This window comes from Dipodomys ordii, unplaced genomic scaffold (genome assembly GCF_000151885.1).
Source record: "Dipodomys ordii isolate 6190 unplaced genomic scaffold, Dord_2.0 Scaffold15, whole genome shotgun sequence".
Classification (NCBI taxonomy): Eukaryota; Metazoa; Chordata; class Mammalia; order Rodentia; family Heteromyidae; genus Dipodomys; species Dipodomys ordii.
In genome coordinates, this window is record NW_012267231.1 from 16,856,439 (window position 1) to 16,878,377 (window position 21,939).

General features: G+C 43.8%; 1 protein-coding gene across 1 annotated transcript in view; it reads left to right on the forward strand.

Moving 5' to 3' along the window:
- Peak1 (pseudopodium-enriched atypical kinase 1) overlaps positions 1–21,939 on the forward strand; it is a 116,964-nt gene that overhangs the window by 85,583 nt on the left and 9,442 nt on the right. Inside the window, exons 4-5 of the mRNA XM_013011938.1 lie at positions 1,710–1,894; positions 13,555–14,282. Coding sequence (XP_012867392.1) covers positions 1,710–1,894; positions 13,555–14,282 — 913 coding nt within the window. The remainder of the gene's footprint in view (positions 1–1,709; positions 1,895–13,554; positions 14,283–21,939) is intronic.

Below are 21,939 nucleotides of genomic sequence, written 5' to 3' on the forward strand. Positions count from 1 at the left end.
CAGTCTTGGGCTTAAACTCAGGGTCTGGGCACTGTCCCTGAGCTTCATTGCTCAAAGCTAGCACTCTACCACTTGAGCCATAGTACCACTTCCGGCTTTTTTTCTTTTTGCTTATGTGGTGCTGGGGAATCGAACCCAGGGCCTCAGGCATGAAAGGCAAGTGCTCTACCACTGAGCCACCTTCCCAGCCCAAAGCTAGCACTCTTATCACAGCTCTACCTTTGGCTTTTGGTTGTTCATTGGAGATTGAGTCTTACTGACTTTGCTGCCCAGTATGGTTTCAAACTATGATCCTCAGATCTCAGCTTGCTGAGTAGCTATGATCTCACACATGAGCCACTGGCACCTAGCAAGAGAATATATTTGAAGTTGTATGTCCAGCAGACTTCCCAGGCACATGCATAATTTTCATCATGAGAGGTGGATAAGAATGTGCCCCTCCTCAGAGCTCCCTTCCATCTGCAGTGATTTATGTTCTGACAATACTCAAGTACCTCTGAGAGAAACATACATGTCACTCTGACTTTACCATAGTCTACAAGGGGTCTCCTCTCCTCCTTTGCTCACGAAGAGTCAGGAAGAGCTGATGAGCATGAATTGTGGTTTAAGACCACATTTTAGCCACCAGAACCCTTTAAAGATGTCCGATTTTTTTAAAAAAAACATTTATTTCATTGACCAGCCCATTGAGACTTGCTAACTGGGCCATTTTTCTAAATCTCCATTTCCTAACCTTTGACCTTCCCCCAACCTATATACCTATAGCTACAGGATTGGCACAGGTCAAGCAGGAGAAGGTGTGAGGAGAATGGAAAAAAGTAGCAAATGATCTGGCATTGGTTAAGCACGGTTGCTCAAGCACTGGTTCATGGTCCGAAGAATGCCTCAGGGTCATCCTAAAAGATAAGACTAGCTAGAATGTAGAACTTCCTTTTCTATTTGCCTTCCTGCTGGGTGCATATAGGCGAGGGTTGATTTTTACCTCCTCTTGGCAACAGGGCATGCATCTCCTCGGTTTACCTATCAAAATAGTTACAATAACTCGGTGCCAGTGGCTTACGCCTGTAATCCTAGCTACTCAGGAAATTGAGATCTGAGGATCTAGGTTCAAAGCCAGGGCAAGAAAGTTCACAAACTCTTATCTCCAATGAACCACCAAATGGCCAAAAGTGAGTCTATGGCTCAAGGATAGGGTGCCAGCTTTGAGCAAAGAAAGGTAAGTGATAGCGCCCAGGCCCTGAGTTCAAGCCCCCATGTCGGCACCAAACACAAAAGATCTGCGTTATTTTCTTGCTCAGTAGTCCTATTTCATTCCTGGTTCTTTGCTAAATGCTTTAGTATGTAGTAAATACTATATGCTAAATAAATGAAATACTATACAGTGACGCATGTTAACTACCATAGTATTAGAGTAATCATATAGTATAATAAACACAGTTAAGTATGCTAAATCCTTTGTACATGTCTGTTTTCAACCACTTTTGTATTCTACCTTACCATTGCCACCTTGTCTCTAAAAGTCATTCTAAAGCTCTCCTGTTACTCTGCAGCTCCCCCTTGAGTCTGCCTAACCCCCTCCCGCCACCACACCAGATTGTCCGCAGAAATAAGGTATCGCCCCAGGTTGTTCAGACAAGTCTATCTGGGTTTTGAAGTTTTAACACAGCTCGAGACACCAGTGTGATGACAGGTGTTCTGTTTTATTTCAGCCACGTGACCCAAGAAGTACCAGAGGGGTTTTCTCCTCAGGATCCAAGAACTGTTAGTAGGAAGCAAAATGGCACTTCCGTTACACCAGCACCGCCTGCCCCGGACCTGGAAAGGGAGGAGGAAAAAGATGACACTTCAGATCCCATGGACCCGAACCCCTGTAGTGCAACATACAGCAATTTGGGTAAGTACATACGTCACAGCACTGTGCACTGGCTAATGTTCTGTCTGCCAAGAGAGATGGTTTTTATTGCTCCATGGAGAAAAAGTTGGAGTGATGGTTATAAATTTTAACTCACACCAGAAAGTAACAAACAAAAAATCCTATATATACTTATATCAAGCACCTGCTGCCCTGAGCCCAGGGCCATGTGCTAAAGATGCTGACAGGGTTCCTGCCTGGAGAAAGAGAAGTAACTTGTTCATAGATTCCATCTAACCTGATAAACATAATTATAGAGACACACATGGAAAGTTTTTGATGTTTCACAAAGAAGACTGTCAGAAGAAGGGGAGAAAAAAAAAAAACTTCCTGTGAGTAAGATGTCCCAGGTCCAGGGAGTAACAGGCAGCAAAACTGCAGACCAGACCAACCCAGGCACAAAGTGAGACCCAACTTTGAAAATAACCAGTCAGAAAAGGGACTGGGGGCATGGTTCAAGTGGTAGAGCACCTGCCTAAGAAAGCAAAGGCTCTGAATGAAAATCCCCAGTGTGGCAAAAAAGAAAAGCCTTCTTCAAGATAATTACTAAACTGACTTAACTGCTTAACAGAAGTAAGAAAATATTCCAACCAGAGGCAGGAAGTGAACAGCCCTGCAAAGATGCAAAATAGCATGGTCATTCACTAGAACCATTTAGTGTTACACAATACAGTTTGTTATTGGGGGTTTCTTTGCTATTATAGTGAACCATCAAAGAATTTTAAGAAGAGAGATAGCCAGGTGTTAGCTGCTCATACCTGCCAGTCTTGAGCAAGAAGCTAAAGGGAACACACTCCAGACCCTGAGTTCAAGCCTCACTACCAACACAAAATAAGTTAAAAGTCATGATTATTCCAGTTGCTGCTGGCTCACACATGTAATCCTAGCTACTCAGGAGGCTGAGATATGAGGATCACAGTTAGAAGCCAGCCCAGCCAGGCAAGAAAGTCTATGGAACTCCTATCTCAAATAAACTACTTAAAAAAAAAAAAAAGCTGGAAGTGGAGTTGTGGCTCAAGTGGTAGAGCACTAGCCTTGAGAAAAAAGCTCAGGGACAGTGCCCAGGCCCTGGTTCAGGCTCCCTGATTACTTTGAGTGCAGAAATACACCTTATAGATGTTTTTAGAAGAAAGATAGCTTCCTTATACCTTAAATATATAATACTCATAAAATGCTGCCCGATCTTCCTTAAGTGTTTAAGTGTCTCTGCACTTGGACCTGTGGGTTTTGACACATGATTAAATCACTTCTTTGTGAGGTAATGAGGTTCACTTTATAGGTTCTTCAAGCTGAGGTTTGGGGGTTGTTTCTATCTTTTTTTAATACTTTCAGCAAATTGTTTCGATGCAGCTTCATACTACTCCTTTGAGTAATTCTTTATCATTTAAAGCTCTGATATTTTAAAACAGTACAATAGTTATGTTTAAACACTGAAAGGAGCTGGGCACCAGTGGCTCACGCCTGTAATGCCAACTACCAACTATATAAGAGGCTGAGATCTGACGATTGTGGTTCAAAGCCAACCTGGACAGGAAAGTCTGTGAGACTCTTATCTCCAGGAAACTACTCAGAAAAAGCCAGATGTGCTTGAACACAAAGAGGCTCAGGTTCAGCATCTAGGCCCTGAGTTCAAGCCCCAGGACTGGCAAAAATAAATAAATAAAAATGGTCACTCCTTACAGAGTGATGACCTTCCTGTGGGTAGTGGTCACCTGAGATCACTAGATGATCTGACTTTAATTCTTTCCACATTAGAGGCTGTGACTGCCACCCAAAATGATTTTCCTGACAATGGATACAAAATCTCTTTTGCCATAACCGTCTACATTGCTCCAAGTCCATTACAAACCATCTGGAAGAAAAATCGCTGTTTGTTTATGCCAATCCTGGGGCTTGAACTCAGGACCTGGGTACTATCCTTGAGCTTTTTTGTTCAAGGCTAATGTTCTACCTCTTGATCCACTGTTCCACTTCCAGCTTTTTTTGGTGATTAATTGGAGATGAGACTCCCAGATTTTCTTGCCCAGGCTGGCTTTAAGCCTTCATCCTCAGATCTCAGCCTCTGAGTATCTAGGATCATAGGCATGTGCCACTGGCACCCAGCTTGCTGGTGGTTTTTGTTGTGTTGTTGTTTGTCTGTTTTGTTGGTTGTGGGACTTGAACTCAGGACCTGGGAGCTATTCCTGGACACTTCTGCTTAAGGTTAGCACTCTACCACTTGGAGCCACAGCACCACTTCTGGTTTTCTGTTGGTTCATTGGAGGTAAGAGTCTCACACACCTTCCTGCTCTGGCTGGGCTTGAACCCCAATCCTCAAATCTCAGCCTCCTGAGTAGCTAGGATGACAGGATGAACCACTAGCATACAGCGTTTTTGCTGGTTGTTTTATATAGGACATTTCTGACTGCTTTATCAACCTGCTAAAATCAGAAGGAACGCGTAAGGAGTTCTCTCAGAAATAAGTTGATGACGTTTGCTCTCCTTCATTCACTTTGTAACTGAGAACTTTATCCGTTGCTTTTTAAAAAAAGATCTATTAAGTCTCCCTTTGCTCGACAGATTTTTGGCTCGATCCCTTTCTGTATCTCTGCAACCTAGCACATTATCTAAAACACCCAGGAGGTGCTAAGAGTGTGTTTGAATGGATGAGCTAAAAATGACTGTGGTGTCTGACTTTTGGAGATTCTCAAGGGAGGGAAATCTGGCAGCACTCAGAAAGGTTCAAGTCACAGTTTAGGCGCTCCATTAATCCGCAGACTTCCCCCCCCCCTAATATGGGACTAAATCCACAGGCTTCCTAGTTAAGGAATCATAAAAACCTTGGCTCTGCTTCCTTTCTATATATCCCCATGAGACTCCATCCACATTGCTCATTGTAGTTCCTTTGAGCATGTGCTAATGGACACCATTTCCTTTCCTTTAGGAAAGGTAATGAAAGGAAAACACCTGAAACACCAGATCTCAGCATCGTGTTGGTTGTCAATGTTAAATGTTAAGGGCTTGGATATACCTAGAAGACTGTCATGACTGCTGGCCTAGCCTTAATGTTGTAATTATGAAATAATGTCATTAGAAATGCCAGCTTCCTAACACTCATTCTAAAGAGTACATTTCCATTCATTCATTTACTCAATAAACAGTTACTGAGCAGACATCCCCACACAACGCTAAGGATTTGAACTAAAGATTTTAAAATGCAGTTTTAGCCTGGCACTGGTGGCTCAAGCCTATAATCCTAGCTACTCTGGAGGCTGAGATCTGAGGAACATGATTCGAAGCCAACTCAGGACAAGAAAGTCCATGAGACTCTCATCTCCAATTAGCAAAAAACAAGCTGGAAGTGGAGCTGATGCTCAAGTGGTAGAACGCTAACCTTGAGTGAATAAGCTAAGGGATAATGCCTAGCCCTGAGTCCAAGCCCAGTACCAGCACCAAAACATAGAGCCAAGCACCACTGGCCCACACCTATTATCCTAGCTACTTAAGAAGCTGAGATCTGAGGATCACAGTCTGAAGCCAGTCCTGGCAGGAAACTCTGTGAGACTCTTATCTCCAATTAACCACCAAAAACACCAGAAGTGGAGCTATGACTTGAGTGGTGGAGTGCTAGCCTTGAAATAAAAGCTTAAGGACAGTGCCCAGGCCCTGAGTTTTGAAGCCCCAGGATGGCACCAGGGGAAGGAGGGGGAGCACTAAGGTTAACAGCTTTAACATTTGTTTGCACATTTGTTGTACTTCTTTCTATTTTAAAATAAATCCATTTATTCCCTTTTGCTACATTCATATTTAAAAATAGTTTTGCACATTCTAGAATCTGTTGACTGAGTGAAATATTCAAATGACATAGATAACTTGTCCCCAAATAAATAATGGTTTTTTTCAGAGAGATTTTCACTGATGAGGCCACAGGAAGAGCGTGTGTCTCAGCTGCTGCTGTGCTGAATTCTTTACATTGGTCTGCGCATCTGAGGCTCAGTCCAAAGTGCTCTTTGGAGATCAGTTGTCTTACTGTTGGGCGGGCGGCTGTCCCCTCCGCTGTGCCCATTGTGGCTTACATTTCACTGTGGCAGGAGACACGGTGATGAGACCTAGGTAAGGCAGGTCCTTTCCTCCCATGAATCTGCTGCCTCCTGCCAGTGCCTGGTGGAGAATGATGTGTTCAGCTAATGAGAGGCGCTAGCCTTTGATTAGGCTAGCAGTGATGGCGTGAAGTATCTATGCACGTAAACTGCAGTTTGGACATGATCGTCTTCTTTCTTCCTCTCTCTCTCCCTGCCTGTCTCATCTGTTTTACTTACCTATTTTTGTTGTTGCTGCTTTTTGTTCATCGTGGGGCTTGAACTCAGGGCCTGGGTGCTGTCCCTGAGCTCTTGTGCTCTACCACTTTGAGTTTTTGCTGGTTCATTGGAGATAAAGAGTCTCATGGACTTCGCTGCCTGGGCTGGCTTCAAACCATGATCTTCACATCTCAGGCTCCTGAGGAGCTAGGATGACAGGTGTGAGCCACCAGTTCAATCAGGATTTTTTTGTGTGTGATAATTCTGGGAGCCACCTGTGGACAATTGGCAGCAGGGAGATTGATGAGGAAACCATGCCATTTGTTTCTTGTTTGAAAAGATCTAACTGTGGACAAAGGCTTCTCCTGTCCAAATGGGTTGTCATTAATGTCTTTCATCCCTAGGACCTGGCACTGGAAGGTTACCAGGTGATAAGCAGACATTTGTTAGGTGTCTTGGGGTATCTTCGTGATACTGCCTTTCAGTAGAACAGTGTAACCATGCAGTTACTGTTCTGAGTTTTCTGTATGCAATCATCTTTAAAATTATTTGGAGGGCCGCCCAGTAGCTCAGGTCTGTAATCCTAGCTACTCAGGAGGCTGAGATCACAGGATCACAGTTTAAAGCCAGCCCTGGCAGTAAAATCCATGGGACTCTTACCTCCAATAAAGCACTCAGAAAACTGGAAGTGGCACTGTGGCTCAAGTGGTAGAGCACTCCTCTTGAGCTGAAGAGCTGAGTGACAGCACCCAGGCCCAGAGTTCAAGCCCCACAACCAACAAAAAATAAAATAAAATAAAATGACTTGTAGGATATTTTTTTTCCTCCTTCCCATCATTTCCTTCCCCGAGTGTTTTAAACACCCTTTTGGCTTCCTTGAATCAGTCTCTTTATATGATCCCTCTTCATCCATATTTCACCATTCTGTTCCAGAAGTTACAGGGCCACATCTGTCAGCCTGAAGACACTTTTAAGCAGAGAGAAAGTAGAGGTACAGTATGGAAACTCAAAAAGAAGTAAGGTTTGAGTAGGGGTTTAGTTCATCCTAATTTATCCAAAAAAATTTTTAGCATATAGCAAGTCAAGATTTAGAACACAATCTATTTTTTTTCCATTTGAAGAGCCTGGTATGCCACAAAAATGTGGACTATGTGATGTTATATCTGGCCTGCTGCAAACCGAGCCTGTGCCGGCCTCCAGGGGCTTGAGAGGAATGTACAGGATTAAACGTTTAAAATAAAAACAGTTAAGATACCAAACTTAAAAAAACGATTTTGACCCAGATGATTAGAATTCAGTTAAGAGAACTTGTCTCTCTCTTAGGAGGAAAAACAACAACCTAAAAACACAAAGCATTTTTGGACCTTAAAAATGTCTTGACCTACTTGCTTGGGCTGTGGAATGAGGAGTGTTGTCGTTTCTGTCTGCCGAGGTCACATGCCATGTTAATCATCTTCATATCTTTCCACCTTGACATTCCCAGTTCTTTTTACTCTCTGTCCATCTGGCCAACAGTATCTTACTGCCCACATGCTCTGGCTCCACTCCATATCAGTTTTGAGAGGGTAGAAAACACACACTCACAAAACACTCTACAAAAGCCTAAAGATTCAAAAATAGAGCCAAAAGTGCTAATCAAATACAGATTTAAGACTCAGCTACTCTGGCAGCTGAGATCTGAGGATCACAACTTGAAACCAGCCTTGGCAGGAAAGTCCTCAGCTTTTATCTCTGATGAACAAGCAAAAGGTCAGACGTGGAGGTGTTGTTCAAATGCTAGAGTACCAGTCCTGAGGAAAAAAAAAAAAAAAAACTAAGGGACAGCACCCAGTCCCTGAGTTCCAGCCCTGCTTCCAGCACCAAAAGAAAACTTAAGGTGGGAGAAGATAGGGAAGGCTTTAGAACAGAACATGTTTGCTATGGTTAAAAAAAAAAAAAAAGTATAGACCACATCAGAAGAACAGCAAATGAATGATTCATGTGGAAAGTTCACTGAGAAATGGTGAGAGATAGGAGTTTCCTTCAGGTGGTGGAAAATAGCAAATCCACCCTCTCACACCTCTGGTGAGCACCAGTGGGCTGGTGACGTGGCATGGTGTGGCGTGACATGACGCACGCTCCAGTTTTTAGGTGTTTATTTTTAAGCCCTTCTGGTTTCCTCCACTCTCCCCATGTCCATAGTTACTCTTGTGTATTCTAATGTGGAGACATGGGTAGGAAACACAGCTTCATTGGAGACCCAGTTCTGGGCAAAATAGGTTCATGTTTCTATGTATTTATCCAACCTCTTCCATCCCATTCCCAGCCCAAGTTTTGCTCAGCCCTGGGTACACAGATGAAAGACACCCTCAGTGAGCTGCCCAGTGGGGCGTCGATAGACACAGGTGCAGGCAAGTGTCCTGCATGCCTGGGGTGGTCTGCGCACAGGCAGCCTAGAGAGGAGAGAGAGAGACACTCCCTAGAGGCAGGGGGTTTGAAGATGACAGGGAGGGAAGGAGGGAGGGGGGGAGGGACAAGGTGAGAGCAGCGGGCAGCTATTCCTGCATGAGCAGAACAAAGCGGAAATGGTGTGTCGTGCATGTGGGGAAACTACAAGCTTACTTCAGGTACAGAGCAGACACTCTGAACGATACAGGTTCACCAGGGCCAGGTCCTGAAAGGGCTGCTGGCTGAGTAGGATTTGATCTTAAAGACGAGGGGGAGAGAGAGGGAGAGGAGAGAGAGAGGCAAAGCAGGAGACAGCAACAAGAGGAGTGTCACGGCAGTCAGGCAAGGTGGCAAAGGCCTGCAACTCACTGCGTCTCACCTTCTCCATCACACTCCATCTCTGCCCGGCCTGGGTCAGCAGCCAGAATCCCACGGCTTGGCACAAAGCGTACTTCTCCTAGCTTTAAGTGAACCGTGGCTCCTACCACACACCAGCCAAGGAGTACTGGGGCTGCACGGCGGCACACACCCTGCCCACATCCTCCCAGTGGGCAGGGACACAGGAATTGGGACCCCATGACTGAAAACTGAATCCATGGTGTTAAGAGTGGATTGTTGATTTGCTTTATGGAGATATAGTTTACACACCATAAAATTCACCCTGTAAAAGAGTACAACTCAATGAGTTTTAGCATAGTCATAGAAATTTGCAACCATTGCCAGTAGTTCTAGAACATTCTCACTACCCCCAACAGAAACCAGTGCATTACTAGTCCATCCACGTTCTCATCTTCTACCCGCTCCTGGCAACCACTCCTTACTGTGTCTCTGCAGCTTCATATATTGCTAGACGTTTCATGTAAGTGGAATCACAGTAGTGACCATTTCTTTTACTTAGCATAAATATTTTCAAGCTTCATTAACATAGTGTCTATCAATACTTCATTCCTCTTTATGGCTGAATAATATTCAATTACATTTTATTTATCCACTCATCAGAGGATGGACACGGGGTTCTTTCCATTTCGGGGCTATTAGGAATGATGCTGGTATAAGCATCACGCTCTTTGGGGTAGACAAATGGCTGATTCTATGGGAGTAGAAATGCTAGCGCATACAATGATTCTAGAACTTTTTGAGAAACGATCAGATTGTTTTCCAACGAACAATTTAGATTCCTGCTATCAACAAATGAGCACGTAGATTTCTTCACACTGTCATCATCTGGAATTGGAAAGTATGGGTTCTTCACCTTTGTTCTTTTTCAAGACTTTTTCTTTGGCTCCCCCAAGACTCCTGGATTTATAACATGAATTTTATACCTGACCTGTAAATGTCTGTAACAAGTCAGCTGTCTGTGGCTCACCCTTGTGGACTCAGGAGGCTGAAATCTAAGGATCACAGTGCAAAAGCCAGCCTGAACAGGAACATTCATGAGATTCTTATCTCCAATGAACCACCAAAAAAGCTGGAAGTAGAACTGTGGCTCAAGTGATAGAGAGCTAGCCTTGAGCAAAAGAAGCTCAAGAGACAGCACCCAGGCCCTGAGTTCAAGTTCTAGAACCAGCACACAAGAAAAGGATCTAAGCTTGGGCACTGGTGGCTCACACCTGTAATCCTAGCTATTCAGGTGGCTGAGATCCGAGGATCACGGTTTGAAGTCAGCCCAGGCAGGAAAGTCCGTGAGACTTTGATCTCCAGTTAACTACCAGAAAACCAGAAGTGGTGCCATGGCTCAAATGGTAGAGTACTTGCCTTGAGCTGAAGAGCTGAGGGACCACACCCAGGCCCAGAATTGAAGCCCCATGACTGACCAAAAAAAAAGGATCTATTACAAATTCAGTTGGAACTTTGACAAAGATTACATTAAATCTCTGTTGATAGTATTAAGATGGTATACTTCCATCTTAACAATATTAAGTCTGACCCAAAAGCATAAATAAAATGCATAAAATTAGGCATTTTAATTTTGTAGCTAATTTTTAATAACGTCACTAATTTCCATTTGTGTGGATTTTTTCTAAATTTCTTTTAGTAATACTTTATAATTTGCAGGGTATAAATGTTGTTTAATTAAATGTGCTCCTGAATATTCTTTTTGATATTACAAATAGAATTTTTTTTACTAGTTGTCATCAGCACATTATTTTTAGCCTGCAGAAAGTTTTTTTTTATTTCATTTTTGATTGATCATTGCTAATATATAGAAATGCAATCCTCCTCTAGTGAACTTTTATACTTTTTGTGATTATTTAGGTTTCTCAACACAGAAAATTATGCCATCTCTGAATAGATACAGTTTTAGTTACTCCTTTTGTTGTTGTTAGGTTGGTTTGTTATGGAGCTTGAACTCTGGGCCTGGGTGCTGTTTCTGAGCTTTTCAGCTCAAGGTGAGTGCTCAACCACTTGAGCCACAATACCACTTATTTCCAGTTTTCTGGTGGTTAATTGGAAATAAGAGTCTCATGGACTTTTCCTGCCTAGGCTGGCTTTGAACCTCAATCCTCAGATCTCAGCCTCCTGAGTAGGTAGGATTACAGGCATGAGCCACTGGGGCCCATTAATTCCTCATTTATAATCTGAATGCCTTCCTTTTTCTTTCCTTATTTCTTTTGCTAAAAGCTCAAGTACAAAATAAAATACAAGTGGAAAGAGCAGAAATTTTTGTTTTGTCCCTGATATTAGGAGGGAAACTCCAGTTTCTTATCATGTACAATGTTAGCTCTTGGCTTTACATAGATGTCTTTTATTAGACTGGGCATAGCCCCTTCTGTTCCCAGTCTGTTAGTTGAATGTTATCACGAAAAGGCATGGTATTTCATTAGCATGGTAGTTTACATTGGTTAATTTTCAGATGTTAAACCAACCTTGCATTCCTGGGAAGAGCCCACTTTATCATAATACATAATCCTTTGAAAATGTTTCTAGATTTGGTTTGCTAATATATTAGGAGGCTTTTTTTTTCTGGGCCTGATGCTTGAACTCAGGGCCTACCCACTGCCTCTGATCCTCTCTGTGCTCAAGGCTAGCACTCTACCACTTGAGCCACAGCACAACTTCTGGCTTTTTCTGAGCAGTTTATTGGAGATAAGAGTCTCACTGACTTTCCTGCCTGGGTTGGCTTCAAACTGTGATCCTCAGATCTCAGCCTCTTAAGTAGCTAGGATGACAGGTGTGAGCTGTTGGGAGGATTTTTGCATCTGCATTCAGAAGAGATAGTTTTCTCATAATGTCTTCTTCTGGCTTGTAGATCTATGTAACACTGAACACATAAAATTCAAAGTAGAAAACATTCCCTCCTCCTCTTCTGTTTTGTTGAAAAGAATTTGTAAAATGTTGGTGCTACTACCAATTTAAATGTCTTGTTGAATTCATTGGTGAAGGTATCTAATCCTGGGTTTTTCTTTGTATAAATTCTTTATTTACTTTCTTTTTTTTTCTTTTTTTTCTTTTTTTTTTTTTTGCTAGTCATGGGGCCTGAACTCTGGGCCTGTGTGCTGTACCTTAGCTCTTCAGCTCAAGGCTAGCACTCTACCACTGGAGCCATAGTACCACTTCCGGCTTTTTCTGCTTATGTGGTGCTGAGGAATCGAACCCAGGGCCTCATGAATGCCAGGCAAGCACTCTACCACTGAGCCACCTTCCCAGCCCCTACTTTCTTATTTTTGTGGTACCATGGGTTAAACCCAAGGACTTGAGCAGGCTAGGGAAGTATGCTACAACTGAGCCACACACCCAGCCTGAATTTACAGTTTCTTTGTAGGTACTTATACCATTTTAGTACTTTTTCAGCCCTAGCTATTTATTATTTTATTCAAGAAATATTGAGTATCTGTTCCATCTAGGTCCTGTTCTTGACACAGTGCTTATAGTAATGAGTAAAACAAAACTCTTGGCCTTTTGGAGCTTTACATTCTCTTATTGTTTCTCCCTCACTCTTTTGTGTGTGTGTGTCAGTTGTGGGGCTTGAACTCTGGGTCTGGGCGCTGTCTGGAGCTCTTCAGCTCAAGGCGAGCACTGTACCACTTGAGCCACAGTGCCACTTCTGGTTTTCTGGTAGTTCATTGGAGATAAGAGTGTCACAGACTTTCCTGCCCAGGCTGGCTTTGAACCGCAATCCTCAGATCTCAGCCTTCTGAGTAGCTAGGATTACATGCCTGAGCCACCAGTGCCCAGCTTCTCCCTTACTCTTATACTTTCTCTGTATGTGCATAGCTTTGTTCATTTAATGGTTCTGTTCTGTACAAAAATGTTACTACATGCATTGGCACAAAAAAGTAAATCCTTCGGTTTACTCTGTGTTTGTAGTTTGCAGATAAGGAACACCCTCCACCACTTGTCTCCCTGCTGGTCTCTGTCATTCCATTTGTTAAATGTTATTAGGACCCACCCCTAAGGACCTCCTCTTAATGAGATTACATTAAAAAAGATTATTTTCAAATAAGATCACGTTTTTGGGTGCCAGGGATTAAGGATACACCATAATTCAGTCCATAACAAAGCATTATGTTCTGACTCCCAAGCTCATACGTAAATACTTCATTATAACATGACTAATTTTAGTGACTTTTGTGGAATCTCCTGGCATATTTTACTTGTCTTTAAATGTTCTCTTTCCATTATATAAGTTACCCTAACATTTTCATAGAACCCACATGTTTTATTTCCTAAGCATAAATGTTAGATGGATACAATATATTTACATATTCATACACAAAGATATAATGCACACAAGCATATATAAGTATGTATATTATAACAGTTGCTAAGTGCAATACAATGTCGACTTGGAGCAATGTCAAAAGAACAAGATAATGGCTGTTGTGCCCCTGCATCATGGGCCCAGTTTTAATTCTGTTTTCAGTAATGCCCTCAAGTATTTTCTTGATCCACACAAGCTATTAGTTTCATTTTCTTCTTTCCTTAAAAATTATACAGGACAATCTAGAGCAGCCATGATCCCACCCAAGCACCCAAGGCAGCCCAAGGGGGCTTCAGATGACGCCATCACCTTTGGAGAGAAAGCAGAGCAAGAAGTCCTGAGCGCCTCCCAAGCCACGCCCCCCCCACTGCCAAAGAAGATGATCATCAGAGCCAACACCGAGCCCCTCTCCAGAGACCTCCAGAGAGCCATGGAGAGCAGCCTCTGTGTGGTGGCCAACCCTACCTATGACATTGATCCCAGCTGGGATGTCAGCAGCGCCGGCTCCTCCCTTAGCTGCGACCTCAAGGGTGGGGACGGGGGCTCCTGCAACTCTCTGGAGAGGCCTGTCCCTTCCACCGCAAACAGCATCTGCAGCTTCACCGCCCTCAGTGCTAAGGACAGATTCTCCAACAGCACAGAGTCCCTGTCCAGCCGCCGTGGCCCCTCCTGCAGACCGGCTCAGAACATCCAGAAGCCACAGAGACAAGCCCTTTACCGTGGCCTTGAAAACCGGGACGAAGTAGTGGGGAAAATCCGAAGCCTCCACACAGATGCCTTGAAGAAACTGGCCATGAAATGTGAGGACCTCTTCATGGCTGGCCAGAAAGACCAGCTCCAGTTTGGAGTAGACAGCTGGTCAGATTTCAGACTGACGAGTGACAAGCCATGCTGTGAGGCGGGCGACGCGGTGTACTACACTGCCTCCTATGCAAAGGACCCGCTCAACACCTACGCAGTGAAGGTAAGGAGACCCGCGAGCCTCGCCGTGGCTCCCGTTCCCTCTCACCCAGTCCTGCCCTTCTGTGTCCACTTATGGCAGCTGCTCTAGCAAACAGAAGGCTGATTTATTATTTACAGGAGAAACCAGACATGCAGAGACTGTGTACTGCATGCTAAGATAGAGGTAACCAGAAATTTTATGGGAGTCTAGAAGGGCCCCTCGACTAACTCAGACTCTGGGAATCAGAGAAATCTTCTTAAAGGAAGTAGCCCTTGAGCTGTGGTCTATAGAAATAAGATCTCTTATGTACTTTCCACGTCATGTGTCTATCCTTATTCTGTGTGTGCATGCACATGCGTGCATGTGAGTGCGCATTAATGCTGGTACTGGGGCCTGAGCTTTCTCACTCAAAGCTGACACTCTAACATTTGAACAGCTTCATTTCCAGCTTTGTGTGGTTAACTGAAGGTAAGAGTCTCAAGCCTTTCCTGCCCAGGCTAGCTTCCCACTGAGATCCTCAGATCGCAGCCTCCTGAGCAGCTAATATGACAGGCATGAGCCACTGACGCCAGCTTCTGTCTTTATTTGTTACCAAGTAAATGACCCTTGTCTTCTTCTGCTCTGTAATTTTCTGCTTCTTGGAGAAATATTTTTTATAGAAGGAAAGAATCTTTGTTGCTGTGTGAGAAATGTTATTTATATAACTAAATCTTCACATCACCTTTATGAAGCTAAGATCTTTTTCTCAACTTGACACATGAGGAAAGTGGAGCTCAGGAAAGTACATTATCTTGCTTAGGGTAGCACAGATAGCAAGTAGAAGAGCTGGAATTTGAACACATATCTCTGACTCTGTTGTCTGTTACATCATTTATTAATTTCTTACATGCCTGTAAGACTTCTCTGTCCAGGATCTTTTCTGTGGGATCGCTAACCCTCCAGATCTGTTTCCAGAACAGTTAGGTCAACAGTGGTGAACCACCAATGCCCAGCAAGATATCCAGAAGTGACACTCACTGTAATGTACCATTTCTTTAGATGGTACTAAGGGAAGCCAGTGCCAGGAATTCAGCAATCAGAAAGCCAAAACATGCCCCGGCACCCCACTGCAGCCAGAATTACTAGTCTTTACTTTATGGATCGTCTCAGTTGCTCAGGCTGCCATAACCAAGTCCCCACAGACTGGATAGCTTAAGCAACAGAGATGTCTCATGTTTCTGGAGGCTTGAAAGTCTCAACTGTGTTATAATCATGTGTGGCCTATGATGTCCAGGTGATCTGAGTCCGGATCTTGACTCTGCCTCTCAGTAGCTTTGTCAATAATGGCACCTATCTATCTGTGGGGTTTTTTGGGGTCAGAGAGAAGACAAGCCCTGCTGTGTTCATTTCTTACACTGTCCTTAGCTTCTTCCCTTTAAAAGAATAAAAACCTTTGGGCCTCACGGTCCAATACAACCATCATTCATACGTTCTACAGACTGGAGAAAGCATAAAGGGAAATTGTACACATGAACAGGTTTCCAAAAGCACAAAGCTTGTGGGGTACTGGTGGCTCACACCTGTTATCCTACTCAGGAAGCTGAGATCTGAGGATTCAGTGTCAAAGCCAGCCCCAGTAGACAAGTGCATGAAACTCTTATCCCCAGTGAACCAAAAAGCTAATAGTGGAGTGTATGGCTCAAGTGGTAGAGCACCAGCCCTTCGGGAGAAAGCTCTAAGGGACAGCGGGCTGTGAGTTCAAGCCCCAGTACCCAAGCCACAAAAGTTCCATATAAACTTAAGATGATATTATCTATCCCCCTGGTCCCCTTTTTACTGATTCTATTCACTGGTTCAAAACCAATTAACATATCTAAATGACTTTTACATGTTAATTTAGCTTGGAAAGTCCAGATGGTGTCTTAGTCAGTTAATGAATAAGGTACACAATTGGCCTTACCTGTCTGTCAGGACAGAATATATGTGTGCATCAGCCTGCACCCTCAGCCCCTAAACCACTTACCTTCTGTGGCAAAGTGACCCTGTGGCCCAGAACCCAGACCCAACTCTGTTTATTACTATTGAGCCTAGAAAGGCATCTGGAGATTGTCTGCAGCACCCGGGAGCTATTATTTCATCCGGGGTTATGGCGTCTTATCCATCTTGACACTTTATTACTACAGGTTCCCCGATGCAGGACGAGTTCCTAGTTCAGGCAGGGCCATAGAACTGTCTGTTCTTTCAAAACAATTGAGAAGTAGGGCTTGACTAACTTTATGTATTATTGCCATGCAATCTTGTCTCCTTCTTAAATCAATGGTTGGGTATTGATTTCCTTGCGTGTAATGATGCACAAGCAATCTCAAAGGAACAGGTGGCCAGTGATTATATACTGGGAGCTGTTGCCAGGTTTGGGAGAGAGGATGTGTTACACTAAATGCTGAATATAAATGTCTCTTTGAAGACCCTCTGGGCGTTTCCAGAAGTGCCCAATTGATTGCACAACCTTAAAGGGATGAACTACAAGGATTCAGAACTCTAGGCGAGCTAAGCCAAGGAGTCCAGCAGGCAGGCCTCTATAAACAACTCTTGTTACTATCTTCTTAAAATATCCCTTCCCGTGCCCAGGCAATTTGGAGTCCACTAATAGGTATGACCATCTCTTCAGATGTGGCTAAAAGAAGCCAGGGCCAGAACTTAGCAATGCAAAAGCCAAAGGATACGTGCCCTACCAAACCCACAGCAGCCTTTATTTTGTGGGGGGATGGTGTTCATTGTTGAGGCTTCCATAACAAAGGACTATAGGCTGGAAACTTTAAACCACACACAGACAGTGATTTCCTCATGTTTCTGAGAAGTTGAGGTTCTGACTCGCTTAGTTTCTGGGTGAGGGTTCTTTCCAGTTTGTAGACAACCAGTACCTTCTTTCTTTATATCCTCACTTGTGATGAGAGAGAGAGAGAGAGAGAGAGAGAGAGAGAGAGAGAGAGCGTGTGCTCAAGAAGGAACAGATGCTCTGGTGCCCCTTCTTGGAATGACAGCATTAGCACTCCTGTCATATCTGGGCCCAAACCTTATGACTTCATTTCATCTTAATCATCTCTTTGAAGGCTCTGTCTCCAAATACAATCATACTGTAAGTTAGGAGGACCTCCATCTATGAACTGGAATGGGGGACACAAATTTAAAAGGCTATGGAATCGCTGGGCATTTGCTTGATGATTCACACTTATAAATCCTAGCTACTCAGAAGGTTGAAATCTGAAGATCACAATTCAAGGCCAGCCTGGGCAGGAAAATTTGTAACACTCTTATCTTCAATTAAATACCAAAAGGCCTGAAATGGAGCTATGGCTGGAAGTGGTAAAGTGTTGACCTTAAGCGCAAAAGCTGAGGGAAAGCACCCAGACTCTGTGTTCTAGCCACAGGACCAGTACCAAAAAAAAGTTCATGGAATCAGCCTTCCTCTTCCAAATTCATGTTCTTGTCGCATGCAAAATAAGTCCTAACATCCTCAAAAATTCTAACTGCAGAATGAACTCTAAAGACCACAACCAAAGTCTCATCTAAATATCATCTAAATCAGATATGGATGTGACTCAAGTTCCTATGGCAACCTTCTTCTCTAGCTGGGAACCTGTGAACAGTTCTGTGCTTTCAAAATACAGTTCTGAACAGGCACATGACAGACATCTCCACTCCAAAAGGGAGAGATTATATCTTAAGACTCAGAATAATTCTTCACCAGGCACCAATGGCTCACACCTGTAATCCAAGAGGCCAAGAGCTAAGGATCAGAGTTTGAAGCCAGCCTGTGCAGAAAAGTCCATGAGACTCTTATCTCCAAGATGTAGAGGTATGGCTCAAGTGGTAGTGCACCAGCCTTGAGAAGAAAAGCTAAGGGCCAATACCCAGGCTCTGGGTTTAAGCTCTAGTGCGCTTTCTCTCTCCCTCTCCCTCTCGCTCTCCCTCTCTCTCTCTCTCACACACACACACACACAATCATAATTCTCTTTGATTTGGTACTCTGCTCTCCAGGCCCACTAGAGTGACAGCATCAGTCATGTGACAGTGGAAGATGGCTCTCCTGCCTGGCACCCTGGCCCTCCAGAGCTAGAGAAGCAGAGTTGGAGGAGGAACCGGCCTTGTCCACTGGACCTGTGATGGGGAAAGCACCACTCAGGGCCATTCTCACCTCACATTCACCCATAAACAGCCATCCCATCCATAGAATCCACTTTCCCGGTCCCTTTAGATCTGATTGGCTGGATGTTGGCTACTGAGGCAATCCCACTCCACTTCCACAAGACAGCAGATAAGATTCTGGAGTCTCTCCATCAAATGGTTATTTGTCAAGAACAAGCTTTCCCATCCTTTGCCATGTAGATAGGCAGAATCTTGCCTGTCTCGGGTTGTGGTTACTTTTTGCTTAACAATTCCCTCTTCAGCTCATCTTTAGGGAACTGGGGACCCCTGCAATGCTTGGCTGGGAATTCTCATCCAGAAATCCATCTTTATCCTCTGGCAAGTTCTGCTTTCACAAAACACTACAACACAGTTTGGCTGAATTCTTTGCCACTTGCTGGCAAGGATCTCCTTGCTTCCAGTTCCTCATTTCCAACAGAGACTTCACCTGAATCTCCATTGCATCCGTCTGTTCTCAGAACCTGGTTTTCTCAAAATTCCTCCCAGAGCCAGACACGGGCAGCTCACGCCTGTCATCCTAGCTACTCAGGAGGCTGAGATCTGCGGTTCGTGGCCCAAAGTCAGCCTAGGGAGGAGAGTCTGCAAGACTCTCATCTCCAACTAACCACCAAAAAGCCATAGAGGTAAAGCCGTGCCTCGAAGGAGTAGAGTGCCAGCCTTGAACACAAAAGCTCAGGGATAGTGCCCAGACCCTGAGTTCAAGCCCCAGGACCAGTACACACACACACACAAACATACACACACACACACAAACACGCACACACACAAACACGCACACACACACACACACCAAAACAAACAAACAACTCCAGCCTCCCCTCAGTTCCAAAGTGGCTTCTGGATTTCTAATTATTTATTGTAATGGTAGCTTAATTCTCAGTATTAAAATCTTAGACTTTTCTAGCTTCCATAAGAAATACCATAGCCTTGCAAGCACAAATCACTGAAATTCATTTTCTCACCATTGTCGGGGCTGGAAAGCCCAGGCCAGGGCTGTGACTCAGTTTCCAGCAAGGGCACCCTGAAGGACTTGGGCTGGCCAATTCCTCCACTGCACCGTGACCACACAGGTCACAGGGCACATGTCATACAGATACGGACAGGACTCTGCTCGCATCCATGATCAGTCTTGGTGTCACCCCTGGCCCTCAGGTACAATCAGGCATGCTCATCTAGCAGCACTGTGTTTGTTACAAAATAGGTGGTTTCTAACATAGGGGTTTTTCCTGGATTTGAAGGCTTTCCTGTTTCATATTTATTCTGATTTTATTCAAATAGACTTTATTATTTGTATTGATCTTAAGCTAGATGACATTCCAGTACAGAATAAAGAACTCTGAAGTCATTAGACATAGGCCCAAGTTCTAAGTATCTCTCCCCACCCACTTCTTGCCTATACCAAGCAGAAGAAAACTCAAGACCTCATGCTTACTCACCTTGATTGCTTGACTAGTGCTCAACCACTTGAGCCACACCATTAGCATAGCTTTTTGCTGGTTATCTTGGAGATTGGAGTTTCTGACTTTTCTGCCTACGCTGGCATTGAACCACAGTCCTATGGATGTCAGCCTCCTGAGTAGCTGGGATTACCGGCGTGAGCCACCAAAACTCTGCTCACTCTCTATTTTTAAGCAGGTCTCTGAACCTCTCTTGGTTTTCACATTAATGCAAACCAACCGCCCTGCCCACCTCAGCACTGTCATAATGCACGTTTATGTAGTAAAACTGTTCATAGGAACTATAAAGTCCATGTGAAATATGATAGAATAATGTATTCTTGCTATTAGCAACAATCGAAAATTACTGCTTCGCATTCTCTAGATCACTCATTAGCATTCTTTAATGTCAGGCATTAGCCTAAGCATATTTAGATAGTTCTGCACTTAGATATTTTCCTTCTCATTACTTCAGAGATGGAAGCATCATTACTTCAAAGATGGAAGCATCCTTTTTCCTCCCTTGAATTTTGAGAGGATGAGAAGAGGCTACACAATATAACAGCCTCAAGAATTTCAGTACTGCCAAAAATGGGAAACAAATTAAGCACTTGATATTAAGAAAACAATTTAATAAATTATGGCACATCACCCCCAGTGAAATGTTTGCAGCCATTAAAAGTGGTAATTATGAAGACTATAAAATGAAAAATGTTGGCTGTAAAATGTCATGGAATAGCAAATAGTATGAACGTAATGTTTCAAAAGAGGACCTACCAAGTGATACTATGTAAATAATTCCTATTTTAGAGTGGTAGTAATTGCTAGTAATTCTGATTTGGTTAAAAGATGATGTCATAATGTCGCCCTAATGGGGAGAAAAATCCACCACATTACGGATTATGATTGTGTCACTTCGAGGGTGTCAAAGGCACTGGGGTCCTTGCTCACCCCATCCTCTACATTCCCATCCTCTACATCAATTATAAGTGGCTCCTATTTCATGCTCCCGGCTTTCCCGTGCACTGGCGCCTCTGTCTGGACGCCCTTCTCCTGAGAGGCGGTGTGATTGGATGAAAAATTTCTGCACTGTGGTCTGCAGATGCCGTGTGTCACAGTCACCAAGGGAGCTCATTAACCACCTCATTCCCTTGGTCCCAGCCAGTAGCTACAGAACTAGAATCCCTGGCCAGGAGGCCGGGGTGAGGCGCCGCTAGCAAACACTCTCAAGTGCTTCCACACACAGAATTGAAGAATTTTTGACAGAGGGGCTAAGAAGTAAGCTTTGAAGTCAGACAGGCCTGGCTTCACGTGTGATTCAGCTACAGATTCACTGAGTTACTTTGGCCCAGTTACTTGACGTTTCTAAGTTTGTATCATTTTCTTTTTTTGTCAGTCATGGGGCTCGAACTCTAGGCCTAGGCACTGTCCCTCAGCTCTTCAGCTCAAGGCAAGCGCTTTACCACTTCCACAGCGCCACTTCCAGTTTTCGGAGTGGTTTATTGGAGATAAGAGTTTCACGGACTTTCCTGCCCAAGCTGGCTTTGAACTACAATCCTCAGATCTCAGCCTCCTGAGTACCTAGGATTACAGGCATGAGCCACCAGTGCCCGGCTTGTATCATTTTCTAAGTCTAATCGTTCCTTCTTAAAGACATTATAAAAAGGCACAAGAAGTCCAGGCATGGTAATTTATGTCTATAATCCCAGCCACTCAGAAGGCTGAGGCCGGAATATCACAAATACAAGGCCAGCCTGAGCTACCCAGTGAGACCCTCTCTCAAAACAAAACAAAAGTCACAGGAGTTAATGCATAGATATAGATAGGTAGGTAGGTAGGTAGGTAGGTAGGTAGATAGATAGATAGATAGATAGATAGATAGATAGATAGATAGATAGATAGATAAATAGATAGATAGGCAGATAGAGTTCTTACAGCATACTTTGGTAAAGTAAAGCATTTACCTTAAACTCAGGGCCTGGGCACTGTTCCTGAGCATTTTTTGCTCAAGGCTGGCCCTCTACCACTTCAACCATGGCTTCATTTCCATCTTTTTG